Raw genomic sequence first — 21,341 nt, forward strand, 5'->3', positions numbered from 1 at the left:
TATTTTAAGTCCCTTTTTTGACACTTTTAAGGCAGTTTTATGAAACATCCTGTTGCTCTGAGGCGTCGTCGAGTGCCGGTCCCTCCGTTTTGTGTTTTGACTTGGGTCCAGTTGTTAGTTGTTTCTCAAAGTCCTCCTCGCTGATTTGGCCTTTCTTTAGTTTCTTGAGAAGACGAGTGTCGTTTACAAGCTCCTTCATGTCTTCATTGTCCACGTCAGAGTCCTGCAGACACAGACAAGACAAACACAGAGACACATGAATCTAATCCTAATGTTTGTATCAATACGTTCATCGATCAGTGAATGGAAATACCTCATCGTGCTTCCTCTTGGCTGAACTCTTTTTCCTGCGATCCTTCTTGGCCTTCTGTTTGGACCAGGACTTGTTCTTGGTGAAAATCCTTCTGGGGAGGGGATTCGTTTCTCTCTCTTTCAGCATCTTCTGTCTCTGTTTCTGCCTGTTCTTGTCCTTGTAGCGGATGGTCTCTGTGTCCACTGTCGTCTCGGCGAAGTCGGGGAACGTTTTTCCTCTCAGTTCGGGCATCTTCGGCAGGCGGAGGAGGGCGAAGCCGCGCGCCAAGGAGGCAAAGTCCAGATCTACACAAAGCAAGAAGCACACAATGTTTTATTTGGATTGATAATGAACTGAATCTTGAGCAAGCGGCTTTTTTTTCCTTCTCACCTTTGATCCTGAAGATGAGACTACATTCGTGTTTGGCGTAGGCCTGGACGTATGAGACGAAGGCCCTCATGCCTCGGTCAAACATGGCTCGGTCTGCCAGAGACATGGCCTTCACTTTGGGCAGCACGTCCACAACATCAGAGACAGGGGGCATCTTCTGGAGCGGGCACTGCAGACACGACAGAGGACACGTCATCACAAATCAAGTCACAGCGTTTTCATCAGGCGTGAAGAAACTTCAGAACAAGAGGAGCAGAAATGAAAAGTGAAAACTCACTTTCTGGTTGATGGACAAGAAGTTGACGTAGGTCTCCTCCATCGGCAGCAGGAAGACGAGGGCGTTGCCCTGATTACCGATGCGTGCTGTTCGCCCGCAGCGATGTACAAACGCACTGAGACGCAGACAGAAAATAAAACATTAAAGCAGGAAGCTTCTTTTATCAGATGCTTTCAAAATTAAAGCTCAGCAGATGTTGGTTTCGGTCTTTCATGAGATTAGATTATAGAAAATAAACCTTTCATTATAAACAAGACAGTGATTCGACTTCAGCCTTTCAGGTGCAGTGCTGTCACCTCACCTGGCGCTGCTGGGGGGGTCGTACTGCAGCACCCAGTTAACATCGGGGATGTCGATGCCTCTGGCCATGACGTCCGTACACACCAGGATCCCACTGCGACACAAGGACAAATAAATGATAGAAGCCAAATCACAGACCGACCAGAACGAACTCATCGTGAAACCTCGTCTTCACCTCTTCAGGCTCCGAAAGTCGGCGAAGATCTTGTTGCGTTTGTTTTTCATCTTGCCGTGGATGCAGCAGACGGTGACCTTCTTCACCAGCGTCTCCAGAGCTCGACCGTAGTACTCCACACACGCACACGTGCTGACGGCGACACGGAGACAAGTTCATACACACCTGAACTGCACTTACAGATGAGGGTCGCTCCTGTACAATTAAAGATCTCTCCAGGAGTCTGGGTTCACACAGGATGAATTAATGCACAGCTGAACGTACCTGAAGAAGACCAGATTCTTCTCGTGCTTGTGTTGCCTTAGAAACGCCACCAGGTTGTTGAACTTGTGCTCAGATCTGCAGATCTGAAGTGAAAGACGTCACGTGGGAATTTTTGTGTCGTTACTGTTTGGACTTTGAGTTGACTGATGTGAAACAGGCGTCTCTGTGTGTGTGTGTGTGTGTGTGTGTGTGTGTGTGTGTGTGTGTGTGTGTCACTCACAGTGTAGTAGTTGGAGAGTCTGGCGGGGGTTTTCTGGGCGGCGGCGGTGGCGGCCACGCCTTTCTCCTTGACGGTGATGCGGACTGGGTTCCTGAGGCCGGCCCTCACCAGCTTCTCCAGCTCCTGTGTCTGAGTGGCTGAGAACAAGCCGGTGCGCCTCTGTTTGGGCAGGTAGCTCAGGATGGTGTTCAGACTGGACACACACACACACACACACACACACACACACACACACACACACACACACACACACACACACACACACACACACAGTGTTAGATCTACAATACCTACAAATAAATAAATACACAGCACCGTGCAAAGGTTTAAGGCACTTTAGATGTTTAGATTACGACACCAAGGAGGCGTCTGATTGGTCCCAGATTCATCCTGCAGCAGAACAACGAGTCTAAACACACAGTCCTGAAGAAGTGTCTTCAGAGACCAGAAGAACAAGGAGTTCTGCAGCAGATCACTGCTGTCATATTTAGGTTCTGCTGCACATTGTAAGAAGTGAATTGCAGCGCTGGTCGTTCATGTGTTTGACGACATGTTGCAGGACTGTGCAGAGAAAGCCCAGTTCTTCCTCCACAACAACTAAAAACATCCACTCTCCCTCCGTACCTGGCCACAAAGCCCATGTCCAGCAGTCTGTCGGCCTCGTCCAGAACCAGCACATCCAGGCTCTTGACTGAACTGGCCAAGTCCAGACCGTCTGACTTCCTCCTGAACATGTCCTCCAGGCGGCCGGGAGTCGCTATCACGATGTTTGCCCTGAAACACAAGCGTCGTCACGTTGGTGTCTCTGTCTCTGTCGACACACGGTTGTGAACAAGATAAGTGAAGAATAAAACACGGGAGGAACATAAAACAATCCAAGTGCGTCTTGTTAAATCATCAGACTGCGGCGTTCTGGTGGTTTAATGTTTAAACATCCCTCATTTCAGTCCAGCTCGGAGCTTCTGTTGCCTCTTCATGCATCACATACCCTTGATCCTTGAACTTCTCCACATCCTCTATCGGGTTGGTGCCACCAATCAATAAAATCTGCCTGAGAAACAAACAGACTGGGATGAAGGCGCAGGTCTCTCAGCACAAACAGAAACAACATTTACTCTTCATCCGGTGCTTTAAGATTTAAAGTAATATTATAGTCAAAGACAGAAAATAATAACTTTAATAACTTTATAATAATAACTTTTTTTCTGGAGCTATCAGCTGCATCTCACTGTCTTCATCAGTGACTGAAGTTACTGAGGTGGTTAGAAGCTGCACAAGAAGCTGGTAAGTGGATCTTGATGCTTTAGTCGTTCTAAGGCGACAACTAACGAGTATTTTCACAATCAATGAGTCTTATTATTGTCTTGATTCATTCTTTGGTTTATTAAATGTCAGATTATACAGTGAAAAATACCCTGAACTCCTGACTTCAATGATTAATTGATGATCAATGGTGGATTATAATAATAATAATAATCGATTAATCGTTACTTCTGTCTTATTTCACACTGTCATTCATGATGTAATACTTACCTAAACTGTGGAAACTTGTGGAGAAACTGTCCCATCACTTCACTGATCTGCAGGGCCAGTTCTCTGGTGGGAGTGATCACCAGGGCGCCGACCTGCGGAAAACACAATTTACATTTCAACATCTCCTCTGAGAGTTCCCGCCCTCCGTCCTCCTCCACCTGTCATGGTCGGAGTTCAGCATCTACTGTTTCCACAAGCTCCAGGGTGAAAGTAGATAAATACAAAACAGCCATCTCGCCCGTGGTGTCGTCATTACCTGCATCTTCTTCAGCTTCTCCTCTCTCTTCAGGAGCAGCTCTATGACAGGAATGACGAAGGCGAGCGTCTTCCCGCTCCCAGTCACCTACAGGGAGACGACGAGTCGTGAGCCGCACAGAAAATACTGCACAAATCAAACAACTGATTCAGCCGGAGACAAAGTAAATCCTCTGTTCTGCTTCTACTTCTAAGTTTTTATTCAAGACATCAAACCTTTGGATTTTCAATAACTTGCAGGTTTAATGGTCAGTTTTACGTCAGTGAAATTACATAAATTAGAATCAAAAGTAAAAGTACTCATGAAGCAGAGTGGCCCATTTCAGAATAATGTATATTATATCATTAGATTATTATTGGATTATAATTACTTATTACTTAATTATTTTCATTATTTATTAACTGTATTAAACTGGAAGCAAAAATATCAAACATTTTTGTTTTAAAAGTGACTTAAACTCATTATTCTATTAAAGAAATAGTTGAAATTGAATTTTCTGTCCATCCTCTAATCGATTAATCAACTAGTTATTAGTGTTTATGTTGCAGCTGGTGATGGAGGGACTAATCAATGACTTTATATGCTTCTGAGTAGCGGGAAAAAAATTTAACCTTAACCTGTAATAACACATGATCATTTGTTTCTTGGTTATAATTTGTATTATTGATCTGAATCTGTGAAGAAACTACATTATCAGACACATGTAGTAGAAAGTGATTTAAGGTGGAAACACTCAGGTAAAGCGCAGGTACCTCAGATTTGTCGTTAACGTGTTACAGGTAAAGTTAATGTTAAACTTACCGCCTCTGCAGCCACGTCTTTGTTGCTCATGAACAGCGGGATACAAGCGGACTACAGGGAAATAATAATAGTATCAATAATGATCAATAAAGCCTGTGCTGAAGAGCTGGTGAGAGACACAGGTTTGCAGTGGAGGTGTTACCTGTACAGGTGTCATGTGAGTGAATTTCAGCTCCTCGAGCGTCTGTAAAATGCTCTCGTTGAGTTGAACAGGTAAACTGTCCCACGTCCCGTCCGTCGTGTTATCCATACTGGAGACAGACCAGTATAAACCACTGGTTCTGGATGAAGCTGTGGTTCCGCTGTTGGGCTCGAGCTCCACGCTGCTCCGCTGCTTATTCCGGGCGCGCCGATGTTTACAAGCCGGGTGGGAACTGAAGCGCTGTCGCGAGTATCGTTCCGCGCTCCGCCTATTTTTATTTATTTTATTTATTTTAATCTTTTATCGTGTAAGAGCAAAGGTCCTACATAACATATTATATTTTACAATATATTTTAATATGTTAAATTTGAGATACTTGTACTTTACGTCATAATTTCCATTTCCTGCTGCTTTATTCTTCTATATTGGAAGATAATGAACTTTTTACTCCACTACATTTATTTGATAACTTTAGTTATAAGACTAAATATAATCGACAGTATATATCATGATGTTTTATTACACATTTACACATAAAATAATTATAGGCCATTCTGCATAATGAGTACTTTTACTTTTGGTACTTTGCGTATCTTTTCATGCTGGTACTTTTGTACTTTTACTTGAGTAACATCTTGAACACAGGACTCTCCACTGACAACTATGATGAGCATAAAGGATCAAACTTGTAAGCAACATTTTAATGTCATAGCTGGTGGAACTCATTTTGATTCATTTATATTTTATAAATTGATTATATTTTCTTAATAAAATGTTAATGTGACTATAGAAAACAAATAAATGTGGTGGAGGAGTGAAAAAAAGTTCCTCATCCACACAGTTGAAACTCTGCAGAGCGTTTGTGACAGTGACAGTCACAGCTTCAGTGTCTGCAGTGACACAGCTGTTATCGAACAGCTGGATCGAACTTGGTGCAGGACTTCCATTAAAGCCGTCTCGGTAAAACCTCGTTGTTTGCTCTGGCTCTCTCACACATCAAAGCGTTTATTCAGTTTTCTGGCAGCTGGTGCTACTTACAAAATAATCTTGCTGCTGTGGGGGAGAAACGACGGTTTGATGGCCACTGATAGGAGAAACCTGTTTAGTAAGCAGCTGGGCCCGGCTGTCAGAGAAGCTGTAAACCCTCAGTGAATCTGGTAAAATAAATAAATCTGGTGGCCAGTGATGCACTGATAGGCCACAGGCGTTACAGCGTTGAGGACAGTTGTAGAAACAAGACTGAACTATTTGCTTACATGTCTCTGCCAAAACATTCTGAGTTATGGAGTCTAGACCTCCAACTGGAAACACCCTCCTCTGTCCTGGAGTCACTGTCTGAGGATGTGTGCTGACCAGTGGGTGCAGGGTTTTTTAAGTAATTAAGAGGGATTCACATGATAGTGACTGTGTCATGGTGATCACCAAAAAAAATTGTGAAATTGAATAAAATCAAGAGTAACAGTTGAGTTTTTTGACAACAGGTCAGACTGAGCTGGTGCCTCTGATCATCGGCCATTATGTGAAAAGCCTCTTTTTTCCCTCTTAACTTTTTCGAAAAGCAGGAATAAATGTTCATTAAATCAAGTTTAAGTTTTACCACATAAATTCAAGATGAGACAAAAAAAATCAAGATTGTATTGTATCAGTTTAGAATGAAATTAATCACATTAACGACGCCTCAGCTGCAGCTATGACTGCAATACAATGGAGCAATTACTAATATTTACACCCGTTGATTATTACTCTACTGGATTAATCGATTTGTAGTCAAAGCTTCTCCATAAAATACCGTTAGCACTTGTTCACAAAGACGTCCGAGTAATTGTACAGAATATTGGCTTTATTATGAAACCTGGGGCATTTTCCACAGACAACCAATCTACATTTGTACAGATCCATTTATCAGATTTTATTGAAATGACAAAAAGGAGACTGTGTACAGAGCAGTTCACCTGCCTGATCTCACCAAAGATTGTTTTTAATACAAAATCGGAGCATATTCAGTGACATGCGACACCTTCGATGCCGCAGCCGTGTGCCAGATGTGAAGCTGCTGCCTTGGATTGAACTTTTTAACTATGTATGTGGAAGTCGTTTGAAAGGCGTCATCCCAACAGTCACATGTCACTGGATACGCTCCAGGAAAAACAGCAAACAATTCAAAATTGTATACAATCGTATAATTTAAAATCCCCAACCCCAACAAACTAACTATAGAAGAAGCAACTAAAGCACACAGCAGTCATTAAGTGTCAGAACCCCCACCCAGCCAGCCTCAGTTGACATGTAACATGTATTTCAGTATCCCCCTACATTTTGGAGTTACACCCCAAGTAGTTCAGTTCAAATTAAACCATCTCAGGTCTTCTCAAAGTCAAAGTTTTAAAGTTTAAGTGTTTGAAAATTGAGCCAACACGTAAACTCTCCGCCATTTTTTTTTTTTTTTAAACCACATAATGAGTCAAGCAGATTCCCTGCAGAAGACGACCACTGAAGCCCCCTGTGGCATGGGATCGCTATGAATCAACAGAGCTAGAGGCTGTACAGCTTCCCTTAAAGACCAGCTGCTATGTAAATCCTTCAGATTATTTAGACGTATTCATCAGGAGTGCAAGTTGTTGTTGTTGTTTGAGAGCATTAACACGATGTACAGCACAGGGTCTGACTTGGCTTGGACAATGGAAACAAAGCTCCCTGCCTCTCAGACAATGAACTAATGGAATCTGTTTTCATGTTTGCCATTTTTATCATTTGTAAAGCATCAAGTTTCAATCTTCATAAGGGCTAAATTCACCCATGGTGACTCCACACATGCATATCCACTGATGTGCATTTCTAATCCTTTTTTCATCTGACTGCCTTCAATTAAAATCATGAGCCTTAGACTCAATCAAACAGGCAAAACTGTACTGGCAAGTGATTGGTACTTAAGTGTAATTATCAAACACCATTTGACAAAAAAAAGTCTGTTTAAAAAAAAAAAAAAAACTAATGAAAACTCATAACTATCCCAGAAGCTTTTGGCCGTTCGTTCCAAACATACAATTATTACATTTATAAAGAAGGAACTAAATAGGTAAGGACAACAAAACATCTGAGATCCGATCACATGTGGGCTTTACTCAAACTGCCAGTCTCATTTCCAGAGTGTAAATAAACTGTCTTGGTGGTGAAGAAAAACAGTGGAGGACACGGAGGGATCGCTTAATCGCACTACACCACTCGCCGTACTTCGAAAAATCTCTTCAGGTAATAAATCTGTCCAAGTGTCATCGCCACCAGAACCAGAGCCTCGAAGAACGACCACAGCACCACTCTGCTGTTTGTGTTGTCGTTGACTAGAGGGAGAGGAGAAGAGGGTTTGTGAAGTTAAACACTTAAATAAACATGGTAAATTGGCTTTGCATATATGCTCTGACAGGAGCGGGACTTACTTGCTCTGTGTATCCTCTCACGGACCTCCATGTACTCCTGCTCATGCTTTACGGCTGTCATAGCAACCGCCAGCTCGTTGATCATCTCCTCCAGCTTGTTTTGGTGGGCTGAAACAGGCAAAAGTTAATCCATCAGTAATAAGTCACAAAACAATATTTGTGCAAAGAAAAACATGCATAGGGTTTGCAATACATGCTGAACACTTGTGACATACAGTATGTGGCAGGTGATGCTGTCCAATCACCAGACACATTTATAGGTCATACATTTTCTCACTGTGCAAATTGTCAAACCATTCACAAACATCACGGCGTTTTGACTACGTATACTAGTACTGCACAATATTAGTTTTTTTTTTTTCTCTATGGAAACAACAGTGGTTAGAGAAAACTCTGCAGTGCATCACAAACTCAAAAGTCAGTCTGCCCTGTGCCCTACCATCCCAGCTGTCACCACCTACAAAGAGGAAAAGAGTGCCCAAGGTAAAGTTAGAAAGAAGGAAACTGATAGAAGAAATTAAACAAAGTAAATAGAAGCAGAATGCAGAAAGAAAAGTAGGTCTGGATCCTATATGATCCATTGAAAGTGGAATTTCTGAACCTTGTTTGCACAGAATGTCAGTGACCCACATATACACCCTTTATGTACCTTCCGTCTCCATGTCTTGGCCTTTAGGTGCCTCGCCAATATCAATGGTGAACATAACGATCTTGGGTGTCATGGTTGACATCTTGTTGCTGAAGCAGAACTTGTAGGTCCCGTCCATGTGTGCGGCCACCGAATACTTGCCACTGGACTCTCTGTCGCCTTTGTAAATCTGCTTGCCATCAGGCCCCGTTATCTGGAGAGGAGACAAGTGTGAAGCACAGAGCTGCATTAGGGCAGGTCATCAACAACATGAAGGGACTGGTGGAAACATATGGCAACAGAAATCTGGGGGGATCAAAACACTCAGTTGTTCTTTTTAAAAGCAGAGCAGCGTTTCCACAGAATAAAAAACACAAGATAATTAGGGATATTTGACTTTACAGTGTATTATTAGTTCAAACACCTTACTGGCTGTATAGACAGCTAGCCGGACATATGCTAACGATACACTTCCTGTATCGTTATGCATAATTAATCAGTCAGTGTCACACACTCCTTAGCACAAAACAGACAAAATGATGTCCCTGCTATATTTTGTCCAGGAATTAAAATAACAGTGATATACAAAGCCATAAGCCCGGGAAGCACCTGACTAGTTCCACTTGACGTTACGCAGGTAGCTAACGCTAATAGCTAACGTTAGCACAGGCCTTGTGTAGCACCAAACAAGTTAAGTCAAAATACATGTATTTCACCATGTTAGATGCTTGGTTTATCATCTCAGTGACATATCTCACCTCAACATCGATGTCCAGGAACCCTCCTTCGGCAACCTCAAACATGAGGCCCATCTTGGTGCCGGAGTTGACCCGCTCGTAGAAGCACTCCTCGGCATGGGCGTCTATGCTAACGAAGTAGCCGGACGCGGTGGCAGACAGGACGGCCAGCAAGACAACCAGCTCCGACACGGTAAACATGTTTCAAATGTTATGAAGCGACCGTCACAGCAAGTCTTGGTGATATAAAAGGTATCCCTGACACAGTATATCCCGCAGGAGCGCAGGATGTCTGGTTGTTTGAGTGAGTTGTTGCAGGAGAGGAGCCGCTCCAGCTTCGGCTGCGGTGTACCGCTCTGTGACTGCCACGTACGGATTTAAACTGTAGCCGGGGAGGGACAAACTTCAGAGGATCGCAGCGGCTGTCAATACGAGCAGATCATCACAGCAACATCTGGCGAACACCATACCTATATTTTGTCCGGAGAAGCGCTTAGATGTGAAATATTATTAACACTAAAAAAGTAATTCAAAAGTGTACGGTATTTGTTCTTGTGTATAATTCAAAACAAACAGGTTAGATAGACTACACTAAAAATAAGGGCCCCCAAAGTGCAACCACAATACAACAAAATCATCATGAACAATGTTATAAAATAACCTGTGAACACCACAGCCTCCTCTGTTTTGGCTTGTGTTGTGTCTAATGTCTGAAACTAGAAATGGCATGGACCTTCCATAACCAATTATTTATATATTCTTATAACAACTAAATGTAATGTTCTTTATAATATATAAACATTTTTTGTGTATAAGGTGCTTTTACTTAAAGCACACTAATAAACTGACACATTGAGCTACCTTATTTTTAATTATCCATCTTGATATAGTTATTTCCCACCTGAGCCACGTCACTTTAGTCTACAGTATTCTTATTCAGCATCTTCAGCATTCAAACATGTCACAAGTGTTTCACATCTTTTTCCCTGTTGCTGTCATTAGTGAGTCCCCACACTGTGGCAGCTGTCAGCAGCAGGCCCTGGCACATTAGTATGTCACTGAAAGTACATGTCAGAAATGTCTGTTCACATGACATCGTCAGACACTGTGACAGCTAACCTGGCAACTCTGGCACCAGCTGTGGCGGCTGTCATTTGAGTGAGTTAGAGATAAGGAGAAGAAGGCTGAACAAGTGTATTCGTTTTGGTTGGAAACTTTTATGTACAACACATAAAAACAAAAACATGAAAACATGGTTAGATAGTGAGTTGTTTTGGATTCCGATTAGTGGAGATTTATAACAGTTCAGTCATGAACAAACAAAATCAGTAATGTCACTAAGACAACACACTGGCAAAAGGAATATGTATTGAATATTTCTTGTTTGGTGTATTAACATTGCTTTATGGTCATTTCAGTTTGTTGTCACATCCATTAAATGTGCAAGGCCATTTTGTCAAAGTCAATGGTTACCACTTCAGTACTTTTCTACATATTTGGTTTTAATAAGAACAGAAGTGTAGAATAAAAGAATATCTGAGAGAACAGCTGATATATTTTTCAATTAGCAGTATTATTTTTTGCACATTGGGGTCTGTTAGAGTCTCAATAAGGGACAATAAAGGCAATAGAAACCAAACTCAAGGGTTAAAATATAACTCCATCAAAACGCTCCTGGAGAATAGAAAACAGACTGATTTCTATTTGAGCAGTGCAGCTGCAAAGTTTCTGTTTGACGCAAGCACCGCACGTCCCGTTGCGGAATCTTGGCGAACCCTGCGGTGACGCTCCGCACCACTTACCGCTTGTTCCACCGGTAAGCCTTTACTGAGCATGCGCGAATAGTAACGCGACAGGGCTGTTTAATTTTTGTCACGCTGCATGCCGGAGGAAGGGGTCGAGCTCTGCGGCTTCAACTGAGGGCGAAGCGACGGCGAAGAGAGGCCGCGCAAGGTGAAGATATCCGCGCTCCCTCTACCTTGTCGCGTGTTCGGTGACGTGCGGTAATTCTAAGGACTGAGCACTAGGTGGCGGTAATGATCCGTTTGGTTGCAATTGGCGATTGGAACGAAGAAGAAAAAGAAGAAGAAGAAGAAGTCGTCCAGTAATCGAGTTGCTGTGAAGTCTCCGGGGCCGAGGCCTAAAGACTTTTTTTTTATTTTTTGTAAACGCCCGCCGTCACAATTGTGTGTGGATGCCCGGATTTTGGTGCCCGTTTTGACCGGGGGTGAACCGATGAAGCACTTTAGCCTGTGATCGAAGCAGAAACGGTCGGAAACGTTAGCCAGCTAGTTGAAGCTACCGCTAACTGCCAGCGAGGAAGTGAGGAACGAAAAAAATGACATCTCGGAGGTAAGTCTGGAAAACAATGTCTGCTGGAAATGTTAGCCGAGCTAGCTTTAACTAAACTCAGCTGTTTGGATGTTTGACTGTCGGCGAACGGGGTCTGAGTGTGTCGACGTTTCTGGAAAGAAAAGTGATGGCAGAGGAGCAGCTAGCTAAACACTGCTTCATTTAGCACACACCGGCAACTTAGAGCCCAGTCTGAAGATGTTTACTAAACACTGTTAACGCTTTAACTCTGATATCAAACCTGTGGTTCTGCTTTAGTTAACCGTTCTCAGATCATAGTTAGTAGTAGGAAAAGTATAGACTAGCTACACTCATTGAAAACCGAACACAACTGTTGTCTAAAAAACACAGGGGAGGTTTGTTGTGACAGGAGCTGCTGTTTAAATCCCCACAATACTTCTTTGAACCCCCGAGTAAAATCAGTTTTATTTGCATAGCACACAATCACAGACTGGTCTCAGGGCAGTTAAAGACAGCCTCTGTCCACAGAGCTTTGATTTGGAAAAGAAAATAACAACCTTTTGCCAGGGAAATCTCAGCAAGAGCAACAGAAGAGGAAAACCCTCCTCCAGGACAGTCAAACACGAAGAAGCTGTTATATAGAAAGAGTAGATAGAAATAGCAGCAGTAGAACATGAAGAAACAGAATGACAATACAAGCACAAACATTTCATATTTCTTTTAGATATTAAAGATCCCATTCAGTCATTGTAAGACATAAAAATGTTCCGCTGTGAATCATCAATTAGAAAAAGTTTAAAGACATTTACACCTTCTCCCTTATTTGAAAAACCCATAATCTATGAATATACAAATATCTTTCATTTCAAAAGTTTTGTAACTAGTACTAATATACTACTCTCTCTCTCTCTCTCTATATATATATATATATATAATATATATATATATATATATATATATATATATATATATAGAGAGAGAGAGAGAGAGAGTAGTATATTAGTACTACTACAGTTACATACAGACCAATACATACCATCAGTCATGCTTGCAGGTGCATGACTTAAACACAGATTTAACCTCCTAGGACCTGGCGTCCACATATGTGGACCTCACATTTTGGGTTCTCTAGACCACAATACTAACTTTTTCTCAACAAGGGCCTGGTGACCACATATGAGGATATTATACTGCCACTCAGTAATCGAAATTTAAAACTAATGTCCTCATTTGTGGACATAATTTTTCTCAGGTCCCAATCAGCCTAAATAGCAAAGAGAAATTAAAAATGCACGCCATGCAAGAGTTCGGGTCTTAGGAGGTTAAGGTGAGCACAGAGAAACTTTTCACGTTCAGCAGCTGAGCGTGAAAACTTTTTTCTAGTGTCAACCTCTGCACATGCATCATTATGTGAAGATCAAAATACATTTTTGAGTGTAAAAGGTTAAAAGGTTTCAGGAAGAGTTTAAATGTGTTTGAAGTGGATGTTCCGTATTACAGAGAAGATGTTGAGTGAGTTTCAGTTTCTGCCAAGAGCTGGTAAGACATTAACCACAAAACCTCCCCTGCACCATGAAAACTTGGAAAGAGGACAGACAGGAACTAAAAGTAAAGTGAGAATGCTTTAGTAATGCCACAAATAGTTTTTGTTCGTGAATTTACTTCACACAAACAGCAGTAAACAGTATTTGCTGTGCTTCACCTTTTTAAAACAGCACCACTTCGCCTCAGTACTACAAACAGTTTTCCAGTTGCTTGGCAGGTTCAGTTGTTCCAAGCATCTCGGAGAACCGGCCACAGTTCTTCTGTGGATTCAGGCTGTCTCAGTGTCCTCTGTCTCTTGATCCCAGACTGACTCCATGATGTTGAGATCAGGGTTCTGTGGGAACCAGACCGTCTGTTGCACGACTCCTTATGTCTGGGCTCGATGTCCTGCTGCAGAATGAATTTGGGGCCAATCAGACGCCTGGTACGAGAGGCAGAACTCAGCGATAATATTCACACAGATGGAGAAGATACAAGATGCCAAGAGAGGATGAAGCAGTTAATCGCACGCAACATATGATGTGAAGACAGTTCTGAGCCTGCTGGACGATGAAGACTTGGATCACAGATGTCTGGCTGAAGCACAGACATGAGACATGAACCAAAGAGACACACAGTCCTGGAAAAAAGACGGGGAAAGAGAAAGGAGTATTTTAATCCCAAACAGTGCTTACAGAACACAGCATGCATTGATATTTGGTCTGAGAGGTTCGTTCACAAATCCTCGACGGTGGTTAAAAAGAGGACTGAAAGCGCTCCCTCATTCACGCTCAATAGTTAAGTCTGTAGTGAACAGTGAATTGGGATTTCAAACGCATTCATCATTCATCACAATAACTGGTCGTCCATGTTGTTGCCATGGACAATTGATGGCTGCATGTACAGTAGTTCTGTGTGTGTTCTGTGCTTTACTGGGCTACAAGACAGATTTCTGCGCGTGGACGATAAAGTTTAAGTCGTTTAAGATTCAAGTTCAGTTTTGGCATCTGTGAAACTCACTGCTTCGTGTGATTGTTAGAAAAAAGTATTTTACATGCCATGGACAATACTTGTGATTTTTGAAAGCGTGGACACTCAAATGAAACGGTGGAGAGTGAATTAAGTGCATGATACAGTAAATTAGGTTGATCGTTGTGTCTCTCTCTCTCTCACTCTCTCTCTCTCTCTCTCAGGTGGTTTCACCCCAACATCACAGGTGTGGAGGCTGAAAACCTCCTGCTGACTCGTGGGGTGGATGGGAGCTTTTTAGCCAGACCCAGTAAGAGTAATCCAGGAGACTTCACCCTCTCAGTACGGTAAGTGATGGTGGCATTCATGAGTGCATAAAGCAGCACAATATAATGCTGTGTCAAAAATTCTACATGCCTGAAAATGTACTAAGTTTTAACCTCAACGCTTTTTCAACTGAAAATCATCAAAACCATGAGGCTGTTACTGGGTCCCACTGTGAGGTTACACTCAAGATCTATAGATAAACTTCTGTCTTATCTGTTTGGTTTTTATTTTCATCTTCTTCTTTGTCCCCATCAGGTCACGGCTGAATAAATATATTCAAACATTTAATCTAACCAACAGCAGATTCCAGCTCAAGGAAATAAAAAATCTGCTAAATAATGTGTCTAGTGGACAACAATGAATAAAATGTAATAGTTTGAACTTATTGACTCTTCCTCTGCTGCTGTTGTTTCTTAAAGATAAATGTGCATTAATGTCACACATTCATCTTTCTGCCTGCGCTGGATTCAAATGGAGACTGTGCTGTTTATTTACCCGTTGCCACGGTGAATCATTGAATCGGAGCTCCATTGATGATGGTGTTTTATATTCCTCATGCACGCTCTCAGCTCAGAGTGAACATACTCAGAGTTGATTGAACTAACTCAGATCAGCTGTTCTGGAACAGAAAACTCAGAGTTTCCCGTCTGAGGGCTCGTCAGCTCCGAGTTCAGGGTTACACTCAGTTTGTTAAACCTGCTTTCTGGAGTAGACCCCTGAGGACCAGACAAATTGAATTTTATCTCAGTAATTTATAATTCAAACCTTAAGCAACATGTTAATTATGCATACTTTGCTTTTTAGGACATCAGTCTGTCGGCTAGCTTACATAATACTAAATAGATATTTCAGTTAGAAGTTGCTTCAGATGAAACTGGAACTAACGGGAGTAAATATTGGACTTACATTTATCAATCGGACACGTATAAAACTTGAAAATGAAAGATAATGTTGCTCTGTGCCTCCTGGGTGTGTGATAGGCAACTGTTTGCTCATACGCTTCACATAGTTTAATCAGATGATATGATGTGTCAGTGTTGTGTTTTCAGTTTGTTCCCCTGCCTGAAAAATCGCCTAATGCAGCTTTAAATGTGATGTGATACTCACTGTTAAATGATGCTGGGATAATTATTTAAAAAAAAAAAAAAAAAAGATCCCCACAACAAATGCTGCTCCATCTTCAGCATGAACTGTGTTGGATGATGGTGGGAAACCAGCATCATCCAGAGAAGGACGACCAACCTTTTACTAATAAAAAAAAAACAAAAAAAAAAACAGTTAGTGGTTTTATCTAAGGGCCTGTAGAGTCATAAATTTTTAAGATGAAGTATCATTAACTCAGTTCAGCTGATGTAGCCAGTGGTATTTTTGTAACAGTCTCATATTTTAGCCGTACAGTCTCTCATCTCGCACCATATTTACTTCCTATGGAAACAAAACAAGTCGTGCTCCTCTTGTGGAAACGGGGACATTTCCACAGGGAGACTAGTCTCCGCTGGTTCAAACCAGCACGTCTGTCTCTTTATGTGCACATTCTGCCAGACTTAACCAAAAGTCATCCAAGGTTACATGCTACTGAACCTCAGACCTGCCACAAGTTCTCCTTTTTTTTTCTATTTTCCGGAATAATGGTGGTCACCTACAATGACTCAGAGCAGCGTACGGCGTCTATCTGGTTTGTGTCATAAAAATGTGGTGGTTTCCTTTTAAAATTTGCCAACGTTGAGTCTCGGTGTCGGCGCTCTGCCGCTTAATATTTTCACAGTTTATTTTAATAGCAGGGATGGTGCCTGTGTTGTTGGAGGCGCGTGTGTGTGTGGTGTTAAACTGTTCATGCATGTGCTCTGCATCAGAAGGGTTGGAGGATTCAAAACATGCAGCTAATAATACTTTTCATTATTGATTAATATGCTGAACATTCATTTAATTGTTTCGTCTGTGATGTGTCATAACAGTGTCACAGTTTCGTGGAGTTGCTTGTTGATCGATCCAAAACCCAAAGACACTCAGCAGAGCTGCAGCTAATGATTAATCTACTGATTATTTTCTCAATTAATCAGAAAAATCCTGTTGTCTCAGAGACCTTGTTGATTGTAATCTGATTACAACAGTCCAAACATGTTCAGTTTGCAATGAGAAAATCAGCAAACGCTCACACTGGAGAAGAGGGGACCAGAGAGTTGTCGGCATGTTTGCTTAAAAAATCAATTAACAGTTTAATTGATTAAGTTTATTCATTCGTTCATCCATTTATTGTCACATAAGACTGAGAAAATCAGCAGATCCTCACAGCTGAGAAGCTGGAACGAGGCAATGTTTGACTCCATTATTAGAACAGTTGAAAATAATCAACTAATAATTAATCTTAAGTATATATTTGGGGTTAAACACGTTTTCCACATTTCCCTGAATAAACCTGAAACAGAGGTGAATCTAATGTAATAATGACACCACACTGACTGTGTAACAGTTAGATTTTTACTAATTAACATGACTCTTTAGGACGAACATAAGCTTCCTGTTGGGGCCTGTTTACGTCATGATGATGATGATGATGATGATGATGATGATGATGATCTCACTCCTGCTGGTAACACTCCTCTAAATGATTGTGCTTCTCTGCAGGCGAAATGGAGCCGTCACTCATATTAAGATCCAGAACACGGGAGATTACTACGACCTGTACGGCGGGGAGAAGTTTGCCACTCTTGCAGAGCTGGTGCAGTATTACATGGAGCATCATGGGCAACTGAAGGAGAAAAACGGAGACGTCATTGAGCTCAAGTATCCGCTCAACTGTGCTGATCCCACCTCAGAGAGGTGAGCGGTGACGACCCGATGAGACGTTACCAGCATAACTAACATTTAATGTGTTTTTTCTTATATTTAATGAACCATTACTGATGTAAATGGGGTGGACACAATATTAGAAACACCTCAGTATATAACAGCAGAGAGAGTCGCTGCATTAGACTGCATTAGGTTGAGATGGCACCCAATAAACTGGCAACTGAGTGCGTTGTAGATTGCAAATAATGGAGGAGGCTTGTCTCAAGAAAGCCTCTGTGTCTCTGCTGAACAGAGCTGCTGTCAGCCTAATGGGAGTAACCAGTATTTGTGATCTTATACTCATACTTAGGTTCCTCAACTGATTACACTTCATCACATTAACTGGAATTACTGTGAAAATGTACTTTTCCATCCTGAGAAAGAGGAACTGGCTGACTGTAGTGGTTATAGACCTTGTGGCAAACTGTGTTCCCATTACATTCATCCACTTTGTCTTCTCCCTTAATACAATATGTGCAGTTTCACAACTCCAGTTGTTTGGTTAATTAAGAAAAATACGTGCCAGTAAAACAAATATACTGCCACGTTTTTATTTTCCCAGAAATGAAATCAGGGTTTCCAGCGGTGTTTTATAGCGATGTTGTCCCGCTGTGTCTGAAATAGAGAAGCTTCGGGGAAAACGAGCGGCGGTCTAACATCACAGAGCAAAAGCCACGTATTTAATGAGTGAGCTGATTGTTTGACTTGTTTAGTGCACGTTTAATTTAAGGTGTTTGCTTGTGATGGGATCTGATGACCACACCTGGAGGCGGACATGTTTTCTCTTTACTGTCATGCTGCAGAAAATGGATTTTGTGTGTGAAGCTGCACTTTAGTTGCAGGAGGGTGAGACGTAATCGAGGCATGTCGGGGTGAAAACAAGAGAAAATGTTTAGTGTTTCACTTATCTGCTGAGTTTCACAAGAAAAAGATCCTTCAAGTTATTGTTTGTTGCTTGTTTAACCATGTTTGCAAACAATAAACATCCTTGATTTATTCATGTAAACAAGCAGTGATGCCATTAAAGAAAATAAGTTACACGTTTATCCTCATCAACAATGGAAGCAGATGTTTTTTAAGAGTCCGGTTGAAACCTGTTTTACTGGTGTGTGTGTTTTTGCCAGATGGTTCCACGGACACTTGTCGGGCCGGGAGGCTGAGAAGCTGCTGACGGAGAAAGGGAAGAACGGCAGCTTCCTGGTGAGAGAGAGCCAGAGCCATCCGGGGGATTTCGTCCTGTCGGTTCGTACAGGAGACGACAAGACGGACAGCAGTGACAGCAAACCCAAAGTCACTCACGTCATGATCTGCTGCAAGGTAAACAACACTCCTCAGCTCCCCTGTCTGTCCCTGCCTCCTCACATCCCCTCTGTTACAGCAGTTGGTGCTACCGTAAAGCGTGCAGGTACCAGTACTGCCCACACCTTAACTCTCCGTTAAAGGTGTGATCCTGACTGGTACAGATGTGAAGATGATCCAGATGTTTTTACTGCTGGAGTGCGTGCAGTGTTCTGTTGTCTGGGAAGGGGATCTGAGAAAACCTGGGGCCTGTAGCATGAAGCAGGATTAGTGGGTTATCTTTGAGGATTATATCTGGTTCTCCAGTATCACACAGCTGGCCCAGTTTTAACAGGTCTACATCACCATGGTAACCTGTGATGCACAGCTAACCTGCACCAGAGCAGGTTAACTTCAGATGATCTCATCTTACCTGCCAGCACCCCGAACACAGACCAATCAGAACACTGGGAAAACAGAGCCGTCATTCCTACAGGAGCCCGACATGGGCAAAAAGCCGAATAATAACGAAACACGAATAATAAAGAACAGTAGATATTTTTATAGATCAGTAGGATTATTTTGCTGTTCCAGGCTTTTCATTTGTCCCTGTGGTTTTAAAACAGAGCTGCTGACATTAACCCTCATTTAAGAAGACCTGACGGCTACAGGGAGGAGCTGTAAACAAAGGGGAAGTAACGCCAGCGTTAGCAGCTAATGCTACTTCCACTTGGCCCCAGCTCCTCCCGGTTTAAGGCAAAACTTTTTCTAATGAATTCACATGGACCTGCACCTGTACAGCTTTATTAAAAATCCCAGACTCAGAGGAATGACACTGTTTACCAACATCCAGCCAGTTGCATTTAAATCCATCCTCAACAAGTGTATCACTGCCCATGTTTACATTTGGTGACATCATTTCCTGTGGTATTGCTAATTCAGTATTTGAAATAAGGAGTGATTTATGTCGGTAACACTTTTATTATTATTTTATTTATTGATATTTTTAAAGTTTCAGATCCTGATTGTGGCTGAATCTAATCAAATCAGCTGTGAACTGCAGTCTATCATCTCATTACAATCTGCCTATTGTTTCTGTGCTCGTAAACATCTTGGTTGTCTCATGATGGTGACACTGCTCTGTTGTACTTGTTGCTGATGTGGCTGTGGCTTCTCATTCAGCACGACCTGAAATACGACGTCGGCGGAGGCGAGAAGTTCGACTCCCTCACCGACTTGGTAGAGCACTACAAAAAGAACCCCATGGTGGAAACTCTGGGCACCGTGCTTCAGCTAAAACAGGTAATGTCGCCATCCCCCTGTTTTCCCCCAGCAGGAAGCAGCCGCGGCGTTTTCCGATTCTAATCTCTGTCCTGACTCGTTCTCCTCCGCAGCCTCTGAACACTACTCGTATTAACGCGGCGGAGATCGAAAGTCGAGTTAGGGAGCTGAGCAAACTCGCGGAAGCCACAGACAAAGTCAAACAGGGCTTCTGGGAAGAATTTGAGGTGAGTGGTTCTGTCTGGTTCTAAACTTTTTAGTTTGTGTCTTTTCACACAAAACAAAAAAACATCACTAAAGCCCTTTTCAGACGTGCACCTTGTTAAATAAACGTGATGGTTTAACATCTCGCTGAGCTCCAGAGTCACTTCTACGTAAAAGTCAATGAGGTTGAAGTTTGTATTGAATGTTTTCAGATGAACATAAAAGGCCACAGCAGCTCAGGCATAAACAGAGACTGCACCTACAGTGCATCCATCACTTCATTATCTTCTCTTATGCACCAAGAAAACAGAATCTGTTTAATTAAGCAGTGAAACGTTGTGAATATTCACATCAGTCATTAAAACATGAACAAAAAGTTTATTTTCACAGGTAACAGAGTTCAGAACCCGACCAGTGTCACTGTTTCCAAAAGTTTGTTTTTATTTCTACAAATAACAAGATCAGTGTCGGCCTCCAACAATCCTGTAAGACCGTCCACGTCAGTGTCACAGTGGTTGTGTCGATGGGTCGATGCGCACCAGTCGGCCGACTCCAGCTTCAGAAGAGTCTGAGCTCTCTGTTTGAGTTTATTCGATAAGATCAGTTGTCAGCGTGAGTGATCCGGTATGTTTTAGTCTTTTTTGCATTTGTGCAGAAAAAAATTTGACTAAAATGATGATGAGAATTTCCAGGGGATCGAGTTCAGCTGCAGTTCATGGTGAATCAGACCTGCTTCCTGTTCTTCCTGTCCGCGTTCACTACGACTCTCCAGGGTGTGGAGGCAAAAATGAAAGACGACCTGTGGGAATACGTGGCGGCGCAAACGTCAGAAAACAACCGTCCGCTCGGAGCAGCGTGTGTAAATTAGGGGCTCGACACGACACACCGCAGAACTACAGGTTCATGAGGCCAGATGCTACCAACCGATTCTTATCTGTGTGTGAGATCCTTCAGTGATGCAGAGAAAACTTTTCTTCCTCGTTGTCATGACTTCTCCAGCTCTTTCTCTTTCTCTCTCTCTGAGACTCTTTCTGTAAATGTGCTGTCAGGTCTGAATAAAGCCACAACAAACATTTACATATCTGAACGACCGAACGCCATCACTTTCACAGATAGATGAGGCCAGTTATGTAACGTACTCCGTGTCTGAAAAGGGCTTGAATAAAT

At 42.2% G+C, this 21,341-nt stretch overlaps 3 protein-coding genes across 4 annotated transcripts in view; 1 reads left to right on the plus strand and 2 right to left on the minus strand.

Annotated features, from left to right (window-relative positions):
• Nucleotides 1-37: 37 nt before the first annotated feature.
• ddx55 (DEAD (Asp-Glu-Ala-Asp) box polypeptide 55) lies at nt 38-4,866 on the minus strand. The gene is made up of 14 exons (XM_056404307.1): nt 4,651-4,866; nt 4,509-4,559; nt 3,708-3,794; nt 3,452-3,543; nt 2,907-2,969; nt 2,543-2,692; nt 1,919-2,111; nt 1,699-1,781; nt 1,435-1,566; nt 1,261-1,353; nt 960-1,074; nt 683-851; nt 314-597; nt 38-223 (listed from the first exon to the last, which is right to left on the minus strand). Exons 1-14 carry the CDS (start codon nt 4,756-4,758, stop codon nt 38-40), a joined length of 1,806 nt encoding a protein of 601 aa, XP_056260282.1. The 5' UTR covers nt 4,759-4,866.
• Nucleotides 4,867-6,469: 1,603 nt separating this feature from the next.
• On the minus strand, nt 6,470-9,819 carry tmed2 (transmembrane p24 trafficking protein 2). Its single transcript, XM_056404207.1, has 4 exons — nt 9,471-9,819; nt 8,734-8,926; nt 8,085-8,192; nt 6,470-7,988 (listed from the first exon to the last, which is right to left on the minus strand). The coding sequence occupies exons 1-4, from the start codon at nt 9,648-9,650 to the stop codon at nt 7,864-7,866; spliced, it is 606 nt and encodes a 201-aa protein (XP_056260182.1). The 5' UTR covers nt 9,651-9,819; the 3' UTR covers nt 6,470-7,863.
• A 1,696-nt stretch (nt 9,820-11,515) lies between these two features.
• Nucleotides 11,516-21,341, plus strand: part of ptpn11a (protein tyrosine phosphatase non-receptor type 11a) — a 17,542-nt gene continuing 7,716 nt past the window's right edge. For both annotated transcript variants that reach the window (XM_056403525.1, XM_056403527.1), the window contains exons 1-6: nt 11,516-11,801; nt 14,480-14,602; nt 17,208-17,402; nt 18,536-18,728; nt 19,872-19,991; nt 20,084-20,197. In XM_056403525.1, coding sequence (XP_056259500.1) covers nt 11,788-11,801; nt 14,480-14,602; nt 17,208-17,402; nt 18,536-18,728; nt 19,872-19,991; nt 20,084-20,197 — 759 coding nt within the window. In that variant the 5' untranslated portion in view covers nt 11,516-11,787. The remainder of the gene's footprint in view (nt 11,802-14,479; nt 14,603-17,207; nt 17,403-18,535; nt 18,729-19,871; nt 19,992-20,083; nt 20,198-21,341) is intronic.

This window comes from Seriola aureovittata, chromosome 18 (genome assembly GCF_021018895.1).
Source record: "Seriola aureovittata isolate HTS-2021-v1 ecotype China chromosome 18, ASM2101889v1, whole genome shotgun sequence".
Lineage (NCBI taxonomy): Eukaryota > Metazoa > Chordata > Actinopteri > Carangiformes > Carangidae > Seriola > Seriola aureovittata.

Bases quoted from the DNA above. Each gene is read 5' to 3' on its own strand.
- ddx55 (XM_056404307.1), bottom strand. From the start codon at position 4,758: ATGGATAACACGACGGACGGGACGTGGGACAGTTTACCTGTTCAACTC. The intron at 2,693-2,906 runs GTATGTGATGCA...CTTGTGTTTCAG, and splicing joins GAGAAGTTCAAGGATCAAGG to GGCAAACATCGTGATAGCGA. The intron at 1,354-1,434 runs GTGAAGACGAGG...CTTGTGTCGCAG, and splicing joins GACTTTCGGAGCCTGAAGAG to TGGGATCCTGGTGTGTACGG.
- tmed2 (XM_056404207.1), bottom strand. From the start codon at position 9,650: ATGTTTACCGTGTCGGAGCTGGTTGTCTTGCTGGCCGTCCTGTCTGCC. The intron at 8,193-8,733 runs GTACATAAAGGG...TGCCTGTTTCAG, and splicing joins CCAAGACATGGAGACGGAAG to CCCACCAAAACAAGCTGGAG. The intron at 7,989-8,084 runs GTAAGTCCCGCT...CTCTCCCTCTAG, and splicing joins TGAGAGGATACACAGAGCAA to TCAACGACAACACAAACAGC.